Source organism: Pristiophorus japonicus, chromosome 2 (genome assembly GCF_044704955.1).
Source record: "Pristiophorus japonicus isolate sPriJap1 chromosome 2, sPriJap1.hap1, whole genome shotgun sequence".
NCBI lineage: Eukaryota > Metazoa > Chordata > Chondrichthyes > Pristiophoridae > Pristiophorus > Pristiophorus japonicus.
This window is the reverse complement of record NC_091978.1, coordinates 83,443,657-83,463,675: the sequence shown is the minus strand read 5'-3', so window position 1 is coordinate 83,463,675 and position 20,019 is coordinate 83,443,657. Positions and strand designations below refer to the sequence as shown.

Sequence of the window (20,019 nt, the reverse complement as noted above, 5' to 3'; positions counted from 1 at the left end):
ACGTGGCAGTGATTTTCAGGGATGGTAAATGTGTACAAATCTGGAGCAATCTTGGGCGGCATTGTCCCCTGTTTCCTTTCAATATGGCAAGGCCTACTTCCACCGGGTGGAGCAGCATCACAACGGAGACCAGGGAGGGAAATCGCCATTTTCAAGGGCGGGGTTCCAGCAGAGGGGCCTCTCCATTCCGTTTGACTCCCCAGAGCACCTGAAAACAGGCATTTCATTCAATAAGGAAAATCCAGGCCATTGCTTCCAGGTTTCTAATTAGTCTGCATTACAATTTGTTGCAAGGAGATGTATAAGTGTGACTCTGATTTTCTTTCTGCAAAAAAAGACCTATGCTGTGCTTGGCACCTCCTTATAAAATGAATGGTATTGGTGAGACCAGCAATCATTGGCACCAACTTGTATCCTGCCATCCTGTGGTGCTGCCCACTGTGCTACTCCTTTAGAAATTTTAGAGAACAAAATTGTTGTTTTTTTTGAAAAAGAAATTATATGTAGAAATATTTGACAAGTTAATCACAGACTGATATCCAGCCCAAAGTCAAGTTCACAAAATATGGTACTAATGCTTCAATAAATTCCAACTATGCTCCCACAATCTCCCTTCCAAGAAACACCAAGAGCACCCATCCCTTGACAGCGGCAGTGTCCACTGGCATAGTTTGTCCACTAAAAGCTAGTGAAGAGGTACAAACATTAATTACAACATAACAACTTGTATTTCTATAGTGCCTTTAACATAGCGAAACATCCCAAGGTGCTTCACAGGAGTAAGACAAAATATTTGAGAAGAAGTTAGGGCAGCTGACCAAAAGCTTGGTCAAAGAGGTAGGTTTTAAGGAGCGTCTTAAAAGAGGAAAGAGTGAGAGAGACGGAGAGGTTCAGGGAGGGAATTCCAGAGCTTAGGGCCCAGGCAACAGAAGGCACAGCCACTAATGGTTGAGTGATTATAACCAGGGATGTTCAAGAGGGCAGAATTAGAGGAGCGCAGATATCTCGGGGGGTTGTGGGGTTGGAGAAGATAACAGAAATATGGAGGGGCGAGACAGTGGAGGGATTTGAAAACAAGGATGAGAATTTTGACATTGAGACATTGCTTAACCGGGAGCCATATAGGTCAGCGAGTACTGGGGTGACTGGTGAACGGGAATTGGTGTGAGTTAGGACACGGGCAGCCGAGTTTTGGAAGACCTCAAGTTTACGTAGGGTAGAACGTGGGGGGCCAGCCAGGAGTGCATTGGAACAGTCAAGTCTAGAGGTAACAAAGGCATGGATGAGGGTTTCAGCAGTGGATGAGCTGAGGCAATGGCAGAGACAGGCGATGTTACGGAGGTGGAAATAGGCGATTTTAGTTATGGCGTGGATATGTGTTCGGCAGCTCATTTCAGGGTCAAGAATGACACCAAGGTTGCAAACAGTGTGGTTCAGTCTCAGACAGATGTTAGGGACAGGGATGGAGTCAATGGCTAGGGAACGGAGTTTGTAGTGGGGACCGAAAACAACAGCTTCTGTCTTCCCAATATTTAATTGGAGAAAATTTCTGCTCATCAGAACTGGATGTTGGACAATTTAGAGATGGTGGAGGGGTCAAAAGAAGTGGTGGTGAGGTAGAGCTAGGTCTCATCAGCGTCGCGGGGCAGGAAATGTGTCTCGTGGACAAAAGGTGAATGGAATGTTGACCTTCATCTTAGGAGGGCTGGAATATAAAGGGGTGGAAGTTATGTTACAACTGTACAAAGCTCTGGTTAGACCACATCCGGAGTACTGCATTCAGTTCTGGGCATCACACCTCAGGAGGGGTGTATTGGCCTTGGAGAGAGTGCAGCGCAGATTCATCAGAATGATACCGGAGCTAAAAGGGTTAAATTATGAGGACAGGTTGCATCAAATAGATTCATATTACCTTGAATATAGCTGATTAAGGGGTGATCTAATTGTGTTTAAGATGATTAAAGGATTTGATAGAGTAGATGGAGAGAAACTATTTCCTCTGATGCAAAATCCCAGAACAAAGGGGCAGAAATTAGAAATAAAAACAGAAAATGCTGGAAATACTCAGCAGATCAGGCAGCATCTGCAGTGAGGAATAGAGTTAACGTTTCAGGTAGATGACCTTTCACCAGAACTGCCTGACCTGCTAAATATTTCCAGCATTTTCTGTTTTTATTTCAGATTTCCAGCATCCACAGTATTTTGCTTGTGAGCTTAAACTTAGAGCCAGGCCATTCAGAGTGATGTCAGTAAGTACTTCTTCACACAAAGGCAGTGGAAATCTGGAACTCTCTCCCCCAAAAAGATGTTGAAGTTAGGTTCATTCAAAATTTCACAACTGAGATTGGTAAATTTTGTGAGGCAAGGGCATTAAGGGTTATGGAACCTAGGTGGGTATAAGGAGTTAAGTTATGAATCAGTCATGATCTAATTGAATGGCAGAATAGGCTCAAGAGCCTGAATAACCTACTCCGGTCCCTATGTCCTTATGTTTGTGACAGGGGTGAAGCCAATGGCTTTGGTCTTCCCAATGTTTAACTGGAGGACATTTTGGCTCAACCAGGACTGGATGTCAGACATACAGTCTGACAACACAAAGGTAGTGGAGGGGTCGAGAGAGGTGGTGGTGAGGTAGAGTTGGCTATCGTCAGCGTACATGTAGAACCTGGTGTTGAAGTAGAGCTGAATGATGTCAGTATTTATGTGGAGCCTGATGTCATGCTTTCAAACATGATAGGAGCCAAATCTTTGTATTTTGTATGCTACATCTGAAAAATAAGTCAGCATTGTCCGTAGTTCACAGACAACACCAGAGGGACCTAGATTTCACCTCCGTATATTGTCTGCCTGTGACGGTGGAGGGAAACAGTTTTTGAAAAAATTATATAGCTGTTGCCTTTAATTATTGTATTCTTGCCATGTGCAGACAGGCAAAGTGGGTAGAGGAACATCAGCAGCATAAGGACACTTTATAAATGGGCTGGTCACAATAAAAGTGCTACAATCCTCTATTTACAGTTCAAGAGCTATTGCACGGAGGGTGTAAAACCAGAACAAAGCACAAGGGTACAATCAAGAGAGTCATCTGAACTATTAATCTATCTTTTCTCTCTCAGCTGCTGACTGACCAGTTGTGCATTTCCAGCAGTTTGTATTTTTTTTTTAAATTCAGATTTCCAGCATTCATAGGTTTTCACTTACAAAGAAAACAATGTTTGCCAAATAAGAACATAAGAACATAAGAAATAGGAAAAGGAGTAGGCCAGACGGCCCCTCGAGCCTGCTCCGCCATTCAATAAGATCATGGCTGATCTGATCATAGACTCAGCTCCACTTCCCCACCCGTTCCCCATAACCCCTTATCCCCTTATCGTTTAAGAAACTGTCTATTTCTGTCAAATTTATTCAATGTCCCAGCTTCCACAGCTCTCTGAGGCAGCGAATTCCACAGATTTACAACCCTCTGAGGGAAGAAATTTCTCCTCATCTCAGTTTTAAATGGACGGCCCCTTATTCTAAGATCATGCCCTCTAGTTCTAGTCTCCCCCATCAGTGGAAACATCCTCTCTGCATCCATCTTGTCAAGCCCCCTCATAATCTTATACATTTCGATAAGATCACCTCTCATTCTTCTGAATTCCAATGAGTAGAGGCCCAACCTACTCAACCTTTCCTCATAAGTCAGCCCCCTCATCCCAAGAATCAACCTAGTGAACCTTCTCTGAACTGCCTCCAAAGCAAGTATATCCTTTCGTAAATATGGAAACCAAAACTGCATGCAGTATTCCAGGTGTGGCCTCACCAATACCTTATATAGCTGTAGCAAGACTTCCCTGCTTTTATGCTCCATCCCCTTTGCAATAAAAGCCAAGATACCATTGGCCTTTCTGATCACTTGCTGTACCTACATACTAACCTTTTGTGTTTAATGCACAAGTACCCCCCAGGTCCTGCTGTACTGTAGCACTTTGCAATCTTTCTCCATTTAAATAATAACTTGCTCTTTGATTTTTTCTGCCTCACTCTTTCCAACATTATATTCCATCTGCCAAATTTTTGCCCACTCACTTAGTCTGTCCATTTGCAGATTTTGTGTGCTCTCCTCACACATTGCTTTTCCTCCCATCTTTGTATCATCAGAAAACTTGGCTACATTACACTCAGTCCCTTCTTCCAAGTCATTAATACAGATTGTAAATAGTCGGGGTCCCAGCACTGATCCCTGCGGCACCACACTAGTTACTGATTGCCAACCTGAGAATGAACCATTTATCCTGACTCTCTGTTTTCTGGTAGTTAGCCAATCCTCCATCCATGCTAATATATTACTCCCAACCCTATGAACTTTTACCTTGTGCAGTAATCTCGTATGTGGCACCTGTTTGAACAATATATCGTGCCCCTTTAAGTCATCCTAAAAAAGAACACATCATTTTTCTGCTCAGCATTGGAGAGTCCATGTTTTATTTTTCTCACTTTCATTTCAAATTCACTTGTGAATATCGAGTTCTGATGTGGCTGCAGTAATGAGCTGTCCCCTCCAGAACAACTCTACTTTTCAACTCAAGATTTATATCGACAACGCGACTCATGTGGATTGAGAGAGCTTCCATGAATGCACGGGCAGATGCACCAATCTTTGAATGTAATTAGAACTGAAACAACAGCATGCATTATCTTGCTCATCATTTTTAATTTCCTCCAGCCTTGGCTAGGTGCAGGTTGAGACTGAAGTGAGTTTTGAGCGTGAGGCGGGATTGAATTTTAATGAGCTTGTCGTCGATAGCTGTGTGGGAGGAATGTTTGTCAAAAACATGGAGGCCAAGCCGAAAATAAACCAAGAAAAGTCTTTTAATGTTTGATACTTGCAATGTTCAAATGGAACATTTCCATCAGATGGCTCCATTGCTTGCCCACCGTGCCCACTGAAAAGCTGTTGGTATGACATTCTTGTCAGCTACTCTTGAAGTTTATTTCTGTTTATTATTATTGCTAGCTTTCCCATGCCTTTGCTCAATGGTAAGAATACATTGCTTTATAACAGGAATGATATGATATGTCAAATACAAAGTATTGTTATACAGTATTAACAGCTTGTGGCATTGCGAGCAGGTAATCTTAGTTTGGGACATAATTATGATATTTAGCTGCTAACCTGGCCTGTGTTCTTATGGCCACTACTGAGAATAGACAAATCGAGATAACCATAGCTTATAAACTGCTGAGGTCAGTCAGAAGATGGTTGAACCTACTTATAAACTTTTAGCTCCAGAGATGATGGTGTAGTGATTATATTATCAGACTAGTAATCCAGAAACTTTAACTAATAATTCTGAGAATTTGAGTAGTTTGAGAATTTGAATTCAGTTTTAAAAATATCTGGAAATCAAAAATCTGGTCTCAGTAAAAGTGATAATGAGGCTGTCCAGCTCAACTGGTTCACTCATGTCCTGCTGCCCATACCTGCTCTGGCCTAAAGTTGACTCCAGTCCCACACTCTTAACTCCCCTCTGACTTGGCCTAGAAAGCAACTCAGATGTATCAAATTACTACAGCGGTTCATGAAGAACGCCCATCACCACCGCCATCTTAGAGTAACGAGGGATAGGCAATAAATGCCGGCCTTGTCACCAACATCTACATCCTGAGATTTAATTTTTGAACATTGAGGGGCTTTCTGTCTCTTATTTTGATCAGACTGTTTTGGACAGTGTGATATCTGTTGTATAATGGATACATGCTAGCTGCTAACCAAAGATAATGAAGTTTGTGTAGTGTTTCTGAAGAAGTTGAGTGGATTGATGCCTACTTGTGCTGATGGTCAATGTTGATGGTAGGAGTCTGGGAAGAATGTAACAAAGTTGTAAGAACATAAGAAATAGTAGCCAAAGTAAGCCATTCGGCCCCTCGGGCCTGCTCTGCCATTCAATGAGATCATGGCTGATCTTCTACCTCAACTCCACTTCTCTGCCAGCTCTCCACAACCCTTCACTCCATATTGTTCAGAAATCTGTCTATCTCCACCTTAAATATATTCAATGACCCAGCCTCCACAGCTCTCTAGAGCAGAAAATTCCAAAGATTCACCACCTTCTGAGTGAAGAAGTTTTTCCTCATCTCAGTCCTAAATGGCCGACCCCTTATTCTGAGACTGTGACACCTGGTTCTAGACTCCTTCGCCAAGGGAAACATCCTCCCTGCATCTACCCTGTCAAGCTCCATAAAAATGTTGTATGTTTCAATTAGATCACCTCTCATTCTTCTAAACTCCAGAGAATATAGGCCTAGTCTACTCAATCTCTCCTCAAAGGACAATCCCCCCATCCCAGGAATCAGTCTGGTGAACCTTTGTCGCACTCCCTCTCTGGCAAGTATATGTTTTCTTAGGTAAGGAGACCAACACTGTATTCAATACTCCACATGGAAGGGCTGTGGTGGTGGTGGTGGAGATGGAGAAGAATGAAAGAAAAATTGAAGTGGGAAAGAAAAAAATAAATGAAGGCCGTTGATTTGAAATGAATACATAGATGAATTAATAATAAATAAATTAGAATGGATCTGGCTAAAAAGGAGAAAAATATAAAGAACTGTGGAGACAGGAAAAAAGCAACATTGGCAGATATGGCTGGAGAATAAATGAATTTGAAGGAGCAGGTGATAAATAATTAAGGGGGAAATGGACTGAGCTACGAAATGAATAAAATAGGAGGAATGGACTGAGCTAGAAATAAATAATTAAGGGGGAATGAACTGGGTTAGAAATAAATAAATCAGGAGGAATGGACTGGGTTAGAATATATAAGGGGGATGGATTGGGTTAGAAATAATTAAATAAGGGGCAATGGACTGCACTACAAATAAATAAATAAGGAGGAATGGACAGACAAATGAACAGAATGAATGGGCAGAATGGATGGGTGGGATGGGAATCATGGCTTGGGACAATTAGTTTGAAGTAATGTCCCTCATGTTGTAGCGGGGATATGCCACTAGTATTGAAAATACTTCTCTGTTGGATTACACCACAACTTGGGGTGTGGAGGCTTTGGTATAAATAGAGCAAGTCTACTGCCAACAGCAACCTAAGAAAATGAGCCCTGTGGTATATCATGGGATGTGGCTGATGTACCAAAAGGATGGCATTTCATCAGTGTACTTCAGTAGAGAAGGCAAATTTTACTAGAACAGTAAGGCTTTGTGTTCCCATTTGTAATTGTCCATTGTCATACCTCTCAACCACAGAGAGAAACTCCAGCAAAGCAGCTTTCAAAACTCATATTCTAAGGGGCCGAACTTGGTGCACTCACTGCCCGTTGCCGCCGAGTTTTCTGGGCGGTCTCCCATCGAGGGAATTTTGTGGAGGCCTCCCGCCGGCGGGGAGGGAAGACTGCGGGGAACCGCCCACTGATGTCCGTTGGCGCACAACTCACGCAAGAGTCCTCCCGCCCACCAAGCTGCCAGTTTGGTCTAGGCGGGAGACCGCTGCAGCAAGGGGAAGGAGGCAGGTCTAACCTCAACGGTAAGTATGAAGACCTGTAAAAAAGTTAGTAAACTTCTTTTATTAATTTTTTTTCCAGCGATTCAGGTGGATGGGGTTTTCCAGTGTTTTTTTTATTTTTTGGAAATTTTTAATTTTATATGGTCACCCTCCCTGGGCCCGACTCAATGCTCAGTGGTACTTTGCCGAGAATTGCATTTGGCGGCGAGATTGGGAGGTCCCGCCCGCTGCCGCCCAGATTCAGGGCGTAAGACATTTTTTTGCCGCCAGGCGGTCTTTCCAAAACTTTTCCATGGAACTCCTGGCCAACATACCGTCAGGTATCTCAGCGGTCCTTTGGACAGCACTTGGTCGGAACTTAGCCTCCACCAAGTTCGGAGCCTAAGTCTTCTTTCCTCAGCTATTTCTTACTGAAACTTGGGGGAAAAACACAATATGATTCTGTTGGAATGAAAAGAGCAGTGAAGAATGAATGATTGGCCAAAGGTCACACTTCCTGATTTCACCCCTGTACATCCACTCCACACAGAGTTTCTATACAAAGGATTACAGCACTTAATGGGAAAGTATTACCACATTACAGGTGAGTATGTAACAGTGATGGTACAGAGGGACCTCTATGGGTGAGTACATATCATTGATGATATTGGAGCACCTCTATAGGTGAATAGCTATCAGTGATGGTATAAAGCAAACTCTATGAGTGATTACCTATCAATGATGATATAAAGGAAATGTATAGGTGAGTACATATCAGCAATGGTATAGGGGAATTCTATGGGTGTGTACTATAGGAGACTTCAATAGGTGAGTACCTATCAATGGTACAAAGAAACCTCTTAAGGGTTAAATATCTGTCAGTCATGGTATAGAGAGAGAAAATGGGACAGTACATATCCCTAATAATACAAGAGGAATTCTATTAGCAAGTATCTATCTGTCTATCTATCAAGTCCTTCTATCCATTAGCGATTGCAGAGTATGGATATGTATATTTCTATCAATGATGTTAAGTGGACAAAGGCTTTGGATATTATCATGGGGGCTGCAGAAACTCTGAGCAACAATGGCGGTAACACTAGACACAAAATCTCTATGATGAAGTACCTATCAATAACGACAAGGAGGAACTTTTTACAGTAAGTACTTCGCTCCTTGAAGTGATGGAGGACAGGAAAAATCTTTTTTTAATAATTCATCTGTGATTTTGCCACTTATGATTCACAATATAACACCTAACATAAGTGAGGTATTGCACGACAGCAAAAGATATGTGTTAATGCCACCACGAGGAGCTGTCATATGCAAACAGATAATAACAGGTGATACGTGCCTTACTGTTTAGGATTCTGTTGGTGAAGTTTAACGTGAGGTTGGGTTCCAATTACATTCGCTATCAAAAAATTATCTTCTGAGAATTTCATGGAAATTTAATTCCACTTGTACAACTATTTTAATTACCTTCAAAAAGAATACTGTGTTTCAGCAGGTTTATCATTTATGCTACATGTATTGCATTGTTCCTTGCTTTTGTATCAAATTAATTGTGATGTCGCTTTGTGCCTTAGTAAAATTGGGCAAACTCTGCAGCATTTATTAACATGTAGATATGAATTGTGTTCCCATGTTCCTCTATTATAAAAATAAGAATAATATTAAGAAATTTTAAAGAAAAAAATGCAATGCAACAAGAAGCAAATATTTTCTTTTGTCAACTTTTCTGCTCTTGGATCTGAAGCAAAGTGACAAGGCTGTGATGTTGCACAATTTCTCACTTCCCTCCCCTGCCCCCACACAGTTCAATTTGCTTTCATCAACGTACTTAGTCAATGTGAGGCACAACAGACTTACCATCACATTTGAAACTATACCAAGGTCTCCAGTCGTCCTGGTTAACCCTTGTCACTGGATAAAGGCCTAGCTCTGTGAAGTCCGTGTGGTGGCTGGTGTGCAACGGTCACCACACGTTAAAAAAATCCACGCACAGGCATCTTCCACCCCTTCAATTGGAGTTCAGGACTGGAATATCGGGTCCTTCATTGAAACATCTGTGAACTCATGTGGAAGCAAATCATCCTCGTTCGAGGGACCGTCTATGATGATGATGATACCAAAAAGACCGAACGGAACAGAATCAGCAGGATTGAGGGCCTATGATCTTATAAATGTGTATTCCTCTCATGTTAATTCTGAGTTTATGCATTCTTATTACCAATCTTTCACTGTTTACTCTTTAAAAACTTTTCATAATTTTGAAACCTCTAATAGATGTCTTTTCAATCTTCTTCTAGAATTTTACTACTCAGGATATATTTCATTACACTGTTCGCTTCTCCAAAATGTTTCTCATTTCTCTGCAAAGAATTGCATCTGACACCTATCTGCTCACTCTTTTAATCTGTCTACGTCTGACATCCTTTATCATCTCCACATTGAATGCCCTTTAATTTGGCATCAATTTCTAGGTTCGTGCCTCATATAAAACACAGAAGTGGAAAAAATGGGTTTCTATTTTAAAATTCAGATTTTTGGTGTCTGACTTTTATTTTAACATTTACAGCATTGGCTGATTCAAAACCAGTTCGATGGGAATCCTACATTGATCCCCTGTAGTTTTATTTGGTGACATTAATCTCCGCATTAGTTGATGGATTAAAATGTATTCTTACCTCAACTGTGCAACAAAATGCTCTTGGGGTTGGTGTTACCTGCAGCACAAATAGTATAAGATATCGCCATTTAGTATTAGGCCAGATTTGTTTTACAAACCACTGCGCCCTCACTCTCAGGATTTAATGGCAGTGTGAGCTTTGCTGAGCATTCAATCATATCCTGGGATTGGGTATGAGTTGACATTGCAACAATTTGTATCAGGGGTTTGAATCTAACAGTTTCCCTCCCAGTGAGCTGATAAGAGACTCGTCACTGCCACTTTTCACCCTGTTTTAAACCACGGCTGTAGTTCATGCTGAAAGGATGAGTTGAATTTATAGAGTCGAACTGAAGGTCATTCTCTTGATAGAGCTATCACATTACAAAGCACTGTTGATTTATAGAAAGTTATGAGTCCATGTAAATATTTGCATGTATATGCTTGCAAATTCCTCCATGTTTTAAACTATTTAATTGCTCATTTCCAAAATTATTTCGGTATTTTATTCTAAAATGACGCACTCACACTTGATGCCAATTGTGATTATATAAATCACTTTTGCAACCATTGTGTTGCCAACAGAAAAATTGATCCTGATTATTGTTCCCATCAACATTCTATTTATAATCATGCTGACTGTGACAGATCAAGCTTAAAGTCACCAATTCACTTCAGCCTATTTTAATAGGTTATTTATGGTTTATTCTCTCACTTTTGGCATTGATGCAAAGCAATTTGAAATATGCATCAATGCAACAATAATAGCACAACTCTGGAGTCAGAGCGCAATCTCTCTCGACCACAATAAAGCCAAGAGATAGTCTCGTACTGGTTAGATTTCCATCTGGTACACTATAGCTAGGGCTGGATTTGAAGCCAAATTTACAAAGCTCCCAAGCAGAAATTTCTGAAATGTAACTTTTACTTTTAGGAGAGTGTGGATGCCCCCACCCAGTTCCATTGTTGCTGGTCAGAAGGTAACACAACAGCAGTAGAATGGATAGCAAGCTGGCTTCAGGACAGAAAGCAGAGAGTAGGGGTAAAAGATAGCTATTCACAGTGGCAGAAGGTGGTGTTCCACAAGGATCAGTGCTGGGACCACTGTTGTTCACAATTTATATTAAAGATTTAGATTTTGGAATCAAAAGCACAATTTCTAAATTTGCGGATGACACCAAATTGGGGTGGGGGTGGGGGTTAGTCAACACTGAGGAGGACGACAACAAATTACAGGGATACATTAATAAACTTGCAGAATGGGCATATAATTGGCAAATGTATTTCAACGCAGATAAATGTGAGGCGTTACATTTTGGTAGGAAGAATAGGGAGGTCACTTACTACTTGGAGGATGCGAGTCCGGGTGGGGTAGAGGAGCAAAGGGATCTCGGAGTACAAATACACAAATCACTAAAAGTAGCGACACAGGTTAACAAGGCCATAAAAAAGCAAATCAAGCACTAGGGTTTATTTCTAGAGGGATAAAACTGAAGTTATGCTCAACTTGTATCGAACCGTGGTTAGACTGCACTTGGAGTACTGCATACAATTCTGATTGCCTTATTATAAAAAGGATTAAAGAAGATTTACAAGGATGACACCAGAAATACGAGGGCATACCTATCAGGAAAGGATGAACAGGCTGGGAGGAAGGGCCAAAGTTGGGTTACACCCCGTTTTTGAGGGGGGCGGATGTAGAGTAACCAAGTCAGGGCAGGTCATCCTGCGCCTGGCGCCAAAGTCCTGCCCTGGCCATGAAATTCGGGTTACAGCCCTCACAGGAAGTGGAGCGCAATGTCGCACACTCCGCTTCCTGTTGGGGGCGGTGTCTGAAGATCTACACGGGCAGGTTCAGCAGTGCTACACGGCTTCTACGTGTAGCGCTTATGGGTTTCAACGCTTCTCCCCTTCCATTAAAGGGAAGGGCCATTCCGAACTCTTCACGACCATTTCAAGGCCTCCACTGGGCCACCAGAGTTGCGTGGTGCCATCGCCACAGCCTGGCACCCAAACGGAATGCTGGGCTGCACGATCGCAGCCTGGAGCATGTGACAGCAGATCAGAACAGGTCAAACAGCGAGTCGGCCAAACAAAAGAAATAGCGGTCGGCGGCACAGCGCACCTCCCCTTTAATATTGTCTGCGGCAGCCTCATGGGGCGCTAAGCAATTTCCGCCATGGGGCACAAAGAGGTCACTGTGCACGGCGATGATGTCATCGTGGGGGTGCAGCGGCCCGGGGTGCTACTTGCGGGGTGCGACGCTACTGTATTCGCGCCTCCGCTAACTCCCACGCAATTTAGCCGGAGGCATTAAAGCCCTTCCCCATCCCAGACGAAAACAGTTTTGCACCCCATTAGCGACCCTCACAACTTGCCAATTTCGGCCCCTGGGTCTCTTTTCTCTTGAAAAGAGAAGGCTAAGTGGTGACCTAATAGTGGTCATTAAAATTATGAAAGGTTTTGATTGAGTAGATACGGAGAGAATGTTTCCACTTGTGGAGAAGAGCATAACTAGAGGCCATCAATACAAGATATCAAGAAATCTAGAAATCAAATAGGGAATTCAGAAGAGACATCTTAACCCAGAGAGTGGTGTGAATGTGGAACTTGCTACCACAGGGATTGGTTGAAGTAAATAGTATAGATACATTTTAGGGGCAGTTAGGTAAGCATATGAGGGAGAAGGGAATAAAGGGTTATGCTGATAGAGTTAGATGAGGAAAAAAGGGAGGAAGCTTCAGTGGAGCATAAATGCTGGCATCGACTGGTTGGGCCGAATGTGCTGTTTATCCAATGTAATCCTATAACTCAGGTCTGCCATTTCTGTATTGCATGCTACAGGTATCTGTCTGAGAGTGGTACGTGTGACAATTAAAGAGTTTCATTGACATTAAGATCAAACAAAGCAGTGGCCTTCCATGAGGAAATCGGATACTAAAATGGCATGCAACTCAGTACAACACGTTCGAACAATCTTGTTGATGTTAACCTATTTTGATTAGAATGTTATGTTGATATTCTGAATGCTTTTCTTCTTACTCCGAATGTAAACTCTGAACAATAGGAGCATGTTATTATTTATGCAAAGTATGTGTTGCCCGAGGTACCACATGTGCTGTTGTATTAAATGGAGGAGGGAAGAAATGAGTTAAGGATAAATCAGCATATGTCACTTTAAGAGTTAAAGTCAAAAGAAATAAACACAATGTAATTAGAAATTTCAATAGATTACTCACAAACAACATTCCTTCTAAAACCGCCAACAACCCTGTATTATTGAGATCATAAAGAATGTTACTGTTAGATCACCTGCATTAAATACCCCTGTGAATCAATCAGAATGTTCAAAGATATGTGGGAAATGGTTTCAAAAGTTTCAACTTTTTAAACTCACAACTTTGATGTTTCAGAGGCTTTTCTTCCTCTATCCTCAGGAGGTATCCCAGTGATTGAAGAGTGGGCTTTGCTTCTCTTCAAAGTTTGTTGACATTCTTGTTTGTGGTGGCAGATACTCAAGCTCTAGAATAGTAATGGCATGGCAATATGCCAGAGAATATGACCAGCATTTTAGGTTTTGTGTTCTTTTCAGAGCACGGAACCATCATGGATTAGGGAGTTGGATGGCCAAGTTCCATTGTACAGGTTATCACCCAGATTTGGGCTTTAAAAACCTATAGGTCATTCCCACTTTCTCCATTTGGGCGATAACGTAGTGGATGAAATGGGATGAAAGTCGGGCAAGTTGTATAAAGGCCAGATTATCCACTATACCAGGTGGTGAAAGTAAAAATAACCTCTACTGAATGTAGGAGGAAACAGAGGCCTTGGGAAAAAAATGTTAGTTTAGGATACAGTGTGATGATACTTGATTTCAATGCAATGAGGATATCGGAAAAGGAAAACATGCATCATGGTGTGTTTGAAGATTGTGAAGAAGGTAGCCAGGTTCAGAAAGAGCAATGAATGAGCATAGTAGTTGAAGAAATGAATTCAATAAATCTGGTCATTTGTGGGCTAGCACCAGAAAAAAATACACTGAAAGCTACTGGGTTGTTGTAAAAACTAATGTCATTCGGGGAGAGGAACCTGCAACCCATACCCAGTCTGACTTACACGCAATTCTCATTCACCCTACACGGTTGACTCTTTAATACCTTAGAAAGCCATTCAGCTGTACAAACAGTCCTGCCAGCCCCTTCGCCTGGTAGTTAGGGATGGGTAATAAATGAGGCCTTGCCAGCATCACCCATAGCCCGAGAACAACTAAAAAAAGTCCTGAATGGGAGGGTGGGAGAGTGAAAGAAACAAGAAAGATTAGAAGAAAAATCAGACATGGCGCACAGAGTCCACCGTGGTTTATACCAGAAGTGTGGGAATGAGTACAGTGATGTTGATTTGCTACTTTTGGGTTATAGAAATATTACATACTCTCCAACGACAGAATAACCACTGCAGTGATCTCATCGTATTTTTCGAAAATATTTTAAAACAGCTTAGAAGCTTTTGATCTTTACTTTTCAACACATCAGTAAGACATTTGTAATTCAATTTTAAACTGACCTGAGCATCTGAATTTGTACCTGTTTGTTGATTGAGATGTAGGTCAGTGTCCGATGGCAGATCACAGCTTTAAGGAGCAAGGGTAACATAGAGGAATGAAATTCTGCAATGGGCAAGAACACTGGGGGGAGGGGGAGGGGGGATTTTAACCCCATAAAACCCCGGGCAGGTTTGAGTTAGGTGGGAGGTTCAAATGTTAGAAATCTGGATCCATACCCCAACCTGCCCACCCCCAGGAGACATATTGGCACTTTAAATATGATGATGAGGCTACGTGCCTCATTTTGAATCTTCATTTTGAATGGGCGGCTGGGTTTCCTGAGCCTTGGGGAACCTGGCAGCTAAAGGAAGGCGGGGACTGCTGGATACAGGAGGTAAGCGCCTTTCTACTTATGTACTGGATGCAGTATCCTCGCCTCACCAACCACCCCCCCGCCACCCCAAGATCGAACACCCACCCCGACTCTTCTGATCTCCCATGGCCTCCCTGCCAAGGCTTCCGATCTCCCCCACAAAGCCACCAATCTCCACCCCCCTGTCCCTCATTCACCTCGAGGCCTCTGATCCACCATCCGGCCTCCGATCACTGGTCCCTGACCCTGCACCCCTGCGGCTTCTGATTCCAGGACTCCAACCCCCGCTCCGGCCTCCAATCCTCAGCCTACAATCCCTTCTCTAGCCCCAGATTCCCCCTCCGGCCCACCAATCCTGGCTTTCCGCCAACTCCACCCTGATCCAGACCTTCCGATACCTCCCCCCTATCCCAACCAACCACGCCTTCTTTCTGCTCTAGGGGCCTGACTGTACGGGTCCAAAATGAAATCTGTCGGGGTAGTTTTCTAGTGGCAGAATTTGCCCAGTACAGATTTCTGGCGCACTCACCAGAGATGTGCCACTTTTGTCTGCCTCGAAGTGCTCCAAAAATCATCTTCGGGCCGAGTTTGGCCACTCCCCAGCCTCTCTTCGATGGTGGCGTAGTGTGGCCACTGGATTCGGGGGTGGAGCCAGGTTCCGGCGCTGAAAACAGTGCCGGAACCTCTGCACATGCACGCTAGAGTGTGCGCGCATGCGCAGTAGCTCCTCACCCCCAGAATCTGTGAGAGTGTGCTGCAGGCTGTGTGGGAGGGTCTGAAGTGCACTGCCCCTATTCCTGGCTGAATGGTCTCCCTCATTGGCAGCCCGCTGCCTTCCTGGGCCATGTCTTGGTCGGACTTCTATTTTTTATTTGTTATTGATTGATTGATTGCTTATTATTTTGGTCTTGGTGCTTTAGGTGCAGGGTTCCTTCTATTTTTTAATTAGTTGCTTGTTACTTTTTGTGTTTTGTTCAGTGCTTTGTAAGTCTTGCTGCTAGGTGCAGGTCCTCTCAGCTTCCTGGTATTTTTTATTTGTTATTGAATGCTTATTTTTGCGCTTTGTTTAGTGCTTGGTGTTTTAGAATGTACTGACCTGCGCTGATTTCTTAATTCTTCACAAGAGTTTTCTGTGCGGGCCACAAGTGACCACATACGCTGGCCTAAGTTAGTTTGGAGCAACTATTAGCTGTCCAAACTGGCTTAAATGGCCAAAACAGGCATAGGTGGCTGGTGACGCCCCCTTTGAAAAAAAAACTAAACTAAAAAAAATCCTAACTAACTCACTTACACTGGCGCAAATTAAATGTGCAGAATGGGGATTTTTAAGATACTCCAGAAAAATCAAGTTGCTCCAATTGGCTGCTTCAACCAGTGATACCATTAGGATGGCTTGGATGGGAGGTAATATTTTTCTGATTTAAATCATATTGTTGTAACAGAATGGAGGGAGCTGAATATTTTTTAAATGGACTCTTTGTAGAATCAGAATGGTATAGCATAGAAGTAGACGATTGAGCCCATCTCTGACTGAAGTATCCACATAGTCCCTTTCCCTTACCTTTTCCCTTCCATTGTTTCTTCTTTTATTATTTTTTTAATTAATTTCTCTTTTAAAAGCTTTTATGGATTCAGAACATAGTTTAATTTAAATAACTAGTTTGCATCTACATTATTCATGTCTCAGCTTAAAAAAAAACTGGATCATGTTTCCTCTGAACCCAAGTTCTCCAATGAAAATAAGGTCAGTTCTGTGAACCACATAACTTATAAGGAGTAGATTTTACAATGTAGTGCTCCTGGTGCAAAACTTTACAAGGTGGGAGTGCACCCTGGGAACTTGGACAAGGTGGTCAATGTAGTTCTTCTGGGCCCACAAAATATCTGTCCATTCATTTTAATAACCTAGACGCAAAGTGGAAAGACCACGAACAACCAAAACAGCAAATTGTAGAAGCTGTTGAGCTGCTAACCTTGGCATCAAATTCCTGGTATGTGCTCCTGTTGTGCGAAGCTCTAGGTCCTAAAATGTATCCCATAGTCTCAAGTCTCAAAATCATTTGTTTCTGCTTTCTGAAGCCTTTCCGGTGCAATATTCTTCCTTTACACATCCCTTCAAAAATTCCATTTATCTCTATTGTTCTATTATCTCATTTGACCTTGCACTTCATCTTCCCCAGAGCTTTAATCCTGGCACCAGTCGTGCTCATCTGTTTCGTCATTTTTGGTCTTTACCCTTTAATGAAATGACAACGAGAAGCCAAGTATTTATTTAGTTCCATGTGTACAGTCATTTCTGGTGCACTGTTAAATACTAAATCTTGTAAACCAGCTGCCCTATGCTTTGTCTTTAGATATATTAAGAAGCAGTCACTTCTCTGTATAAAGTTTCTTGTGTTTTCACTTCTCTGTTTAGGTTGTCCCTGATCTATCCATTTTAATTATGTGATTCAAAAGTTCCTGATTATTGCACTGGAATTCATTCTCCCTCTCCGGGTCTCTCAAGGGAAGATAAGAATCATAGACCATTACAGCACAGAAACAGGTCATTTATCCCATCAAGTCGGCAACAGTATTTTTCTCTATGTAGACCACCTAGTCTAACCATCCTCTGTGAAGGCTTTGACAGTTTAAAAACATAAGAACATAAGAAATAAGAGCAGGTGTAGGTCATACGGCTCCTCAAGCCTGTTCTGCTATTCAATAAGATCATGGCTGATCCCCTTCCTCAACTCCACTTTCCCGCACTATTCCAATATCCCTTGATTCCCTTACTGTCCAAAAATGTGAATGTTTCAGACATAATTTCTGTGCCTGTTTAAAACAAGAACTTAATTTATATGGTTACAAATTGTTGCCGTGGCTGGATTAACTCCTATCCTTATTTGGTCCAATGTTCCTATTTCTGTTTACCTTCTATCCCACCTTCCTTCAAATGTAATGAATTTTAAAACATCATCTTCAATTTCAATAAATTAGAAACATTCATATGAATAATGCACTGTGGTCCATTTTATCTTATCTCACCAGAATACCAATCCTACTATCTTTCTATAACAGCTTTAACATCCACCTGATTAGATTTAATATTTAATCTGAAGGGTGGCATTGCTGCCAATGCAAAGAAATCATACTGATGTTCCAGTCTAAATTCTACACTCAGTTCCTGGTGTGGGGTCTAAACACACCACCTTCTGACAGAGTCAAGAGTTGACAGTCATGGGCTGTTATGTTCAAACTTTCAAAGAATCACTGGTAAATTTCACCAAATAATTGGTATGTGTCTAGCAGTCTTCTGTATGCATAATTATATCATGTTCTGATTAGTTGGGAATAACGTAATGATTTATAATTGGTAGATGATCTTGACATTCCCCTAATTTATAACAATCAATCTCACTGGCCAGTTTCTATTTGTTCTGTTATTATCTTGTTCCTTTAAATTCTTCTCAAGCTCTTTTATTACTTGTGATTTCAGTTTCTCTAATATATTCATTTGGCAAACTTTCCACCTAATTTTGTGGGCATTGGTAGACTAATACATGTTGTCGTACAATCAGAACACATTCTGACGCCCACACCCGTCACCATAGATGTGAAATATGAGCAACTTTTAAAGAGTAACAGACCCACTCCTGAACTGCCTTCTCATTGCCTGAGGACAGGCCAAAAAAAGCAAGAAAAGCTCACCTGAAGATTACCAAGGACAAATCAAAGCAGTTGAAAACACATGCACTGTGCATGATGACAGGAGTGAAGACATTTGAGGCTTGTACAGAAAGCTTCTGACAACATTTCCCAGTATAAAAACCATTTACTTACTCAAAATAGAATATTTCAGCATGAATAGAATTTAAAAACCTATTTTGTAAACTTATTCACTCTGCTCCAGGTACCACAATCCTTTGTAACTGAATTATGTGACTATAATTAATCCAATTTATAATGACTGGTTAAGCCTTCATTACTTGTCCCCATCTCTACTGTCTACTTAACAGTCCCAAGAACCCATTATTATCAGAGAGAAGAAGTTATAGTGGTTTGACCACTGAACATGGATGGATTCCAGGCGTAATCCCATATGTACTTTCTAAATAGAAATGTCAAGTCCATCCCACTGGAGATGCCCCTAAGCTCACCCAGGGCATAGATGAAAAGAAGGTATGGTGATTCAAGCATGTTGGAATTATCACATAGCAGTTTGAACTCTTGCTCCAGACAGACAAGGCCAATAAAAAAGGAGGTTACAATATTCTCTTTAGAATGCAGTGCTGATGGAAATGCAATTTCATGTATAATTTTGAATGAACAAATGTGAAAATCCACATGTGCTTGATGACACGTCATTAGCAGTACTGTAGACTCTATTTTTTATGTTACTTTTAAATTGCTTTGGGACTTGTCAAATAATGTAAGAATTTAAAACAAATGAATCCCTCTGCTTGTACTTACTGGCATCGTCTGGCTACCGTGTAAGGCGTTGATGGCTGCCTGGGCCTCTGCATGTGCGGAAAATTTCACAAATGCACATCCTGTGGGGGAAAAAAAGGACAGGCTATTGAACTGAGAAGACTGTAGCTACATGGGATATAGTGGAGTCCCTTAACTCAACATAAGCATCACCGTTTGAAATTATGATAGATTATCAGAGTTTTTCAGTTATCCATAACCCGTAATAAAAAATATAAGAAGCAGAAGTTAGTAAATTGATCGACCATTGTGTTATTGAGTCAGTCGCTATGGGTATACATTAGAATCATGGAAATTTATAGCAGAGGAGGCCGCCAGTCGGCCCATCATGACCATGCTAGCTGACAAAGAGCTAGCCAGCCTAATCCCACTTTCCAGCTCTTGGTCCGTAGGTTACGGCACTTCAAGTTTATAGCCACTTTTTAAATGCTGCGAGGGTTTCTGCCTCTATCACTCTTTCAGGCAGTGAGTCCCAGACCCCCACC

General features: G+C 41.9%; 1 protein-coding gene across 1 annotated transcript in view; it reads right to left on the bottom strand.

Moving 5' to 3' along the window:
• Positions 1 to 20,019, bottom strand: part of celf4 (CUGBP, Elav-like family member 4) — a 1,192,896-nt gene that overhangs the window by 305,134 nt on the left and 867,743 nt on the right. Inside the window, exon 5 of the mRNA XM_070862469.1 lies at positions 19,517 to 19,596. Coding sequence (XP_070718570.1) covers positions 19,517 to 19,596 — 80 coding nt within the window. The remainder of the gene's footprint in view (positions 1 to 19,516; positions 19,597 to 20,019) is intronic.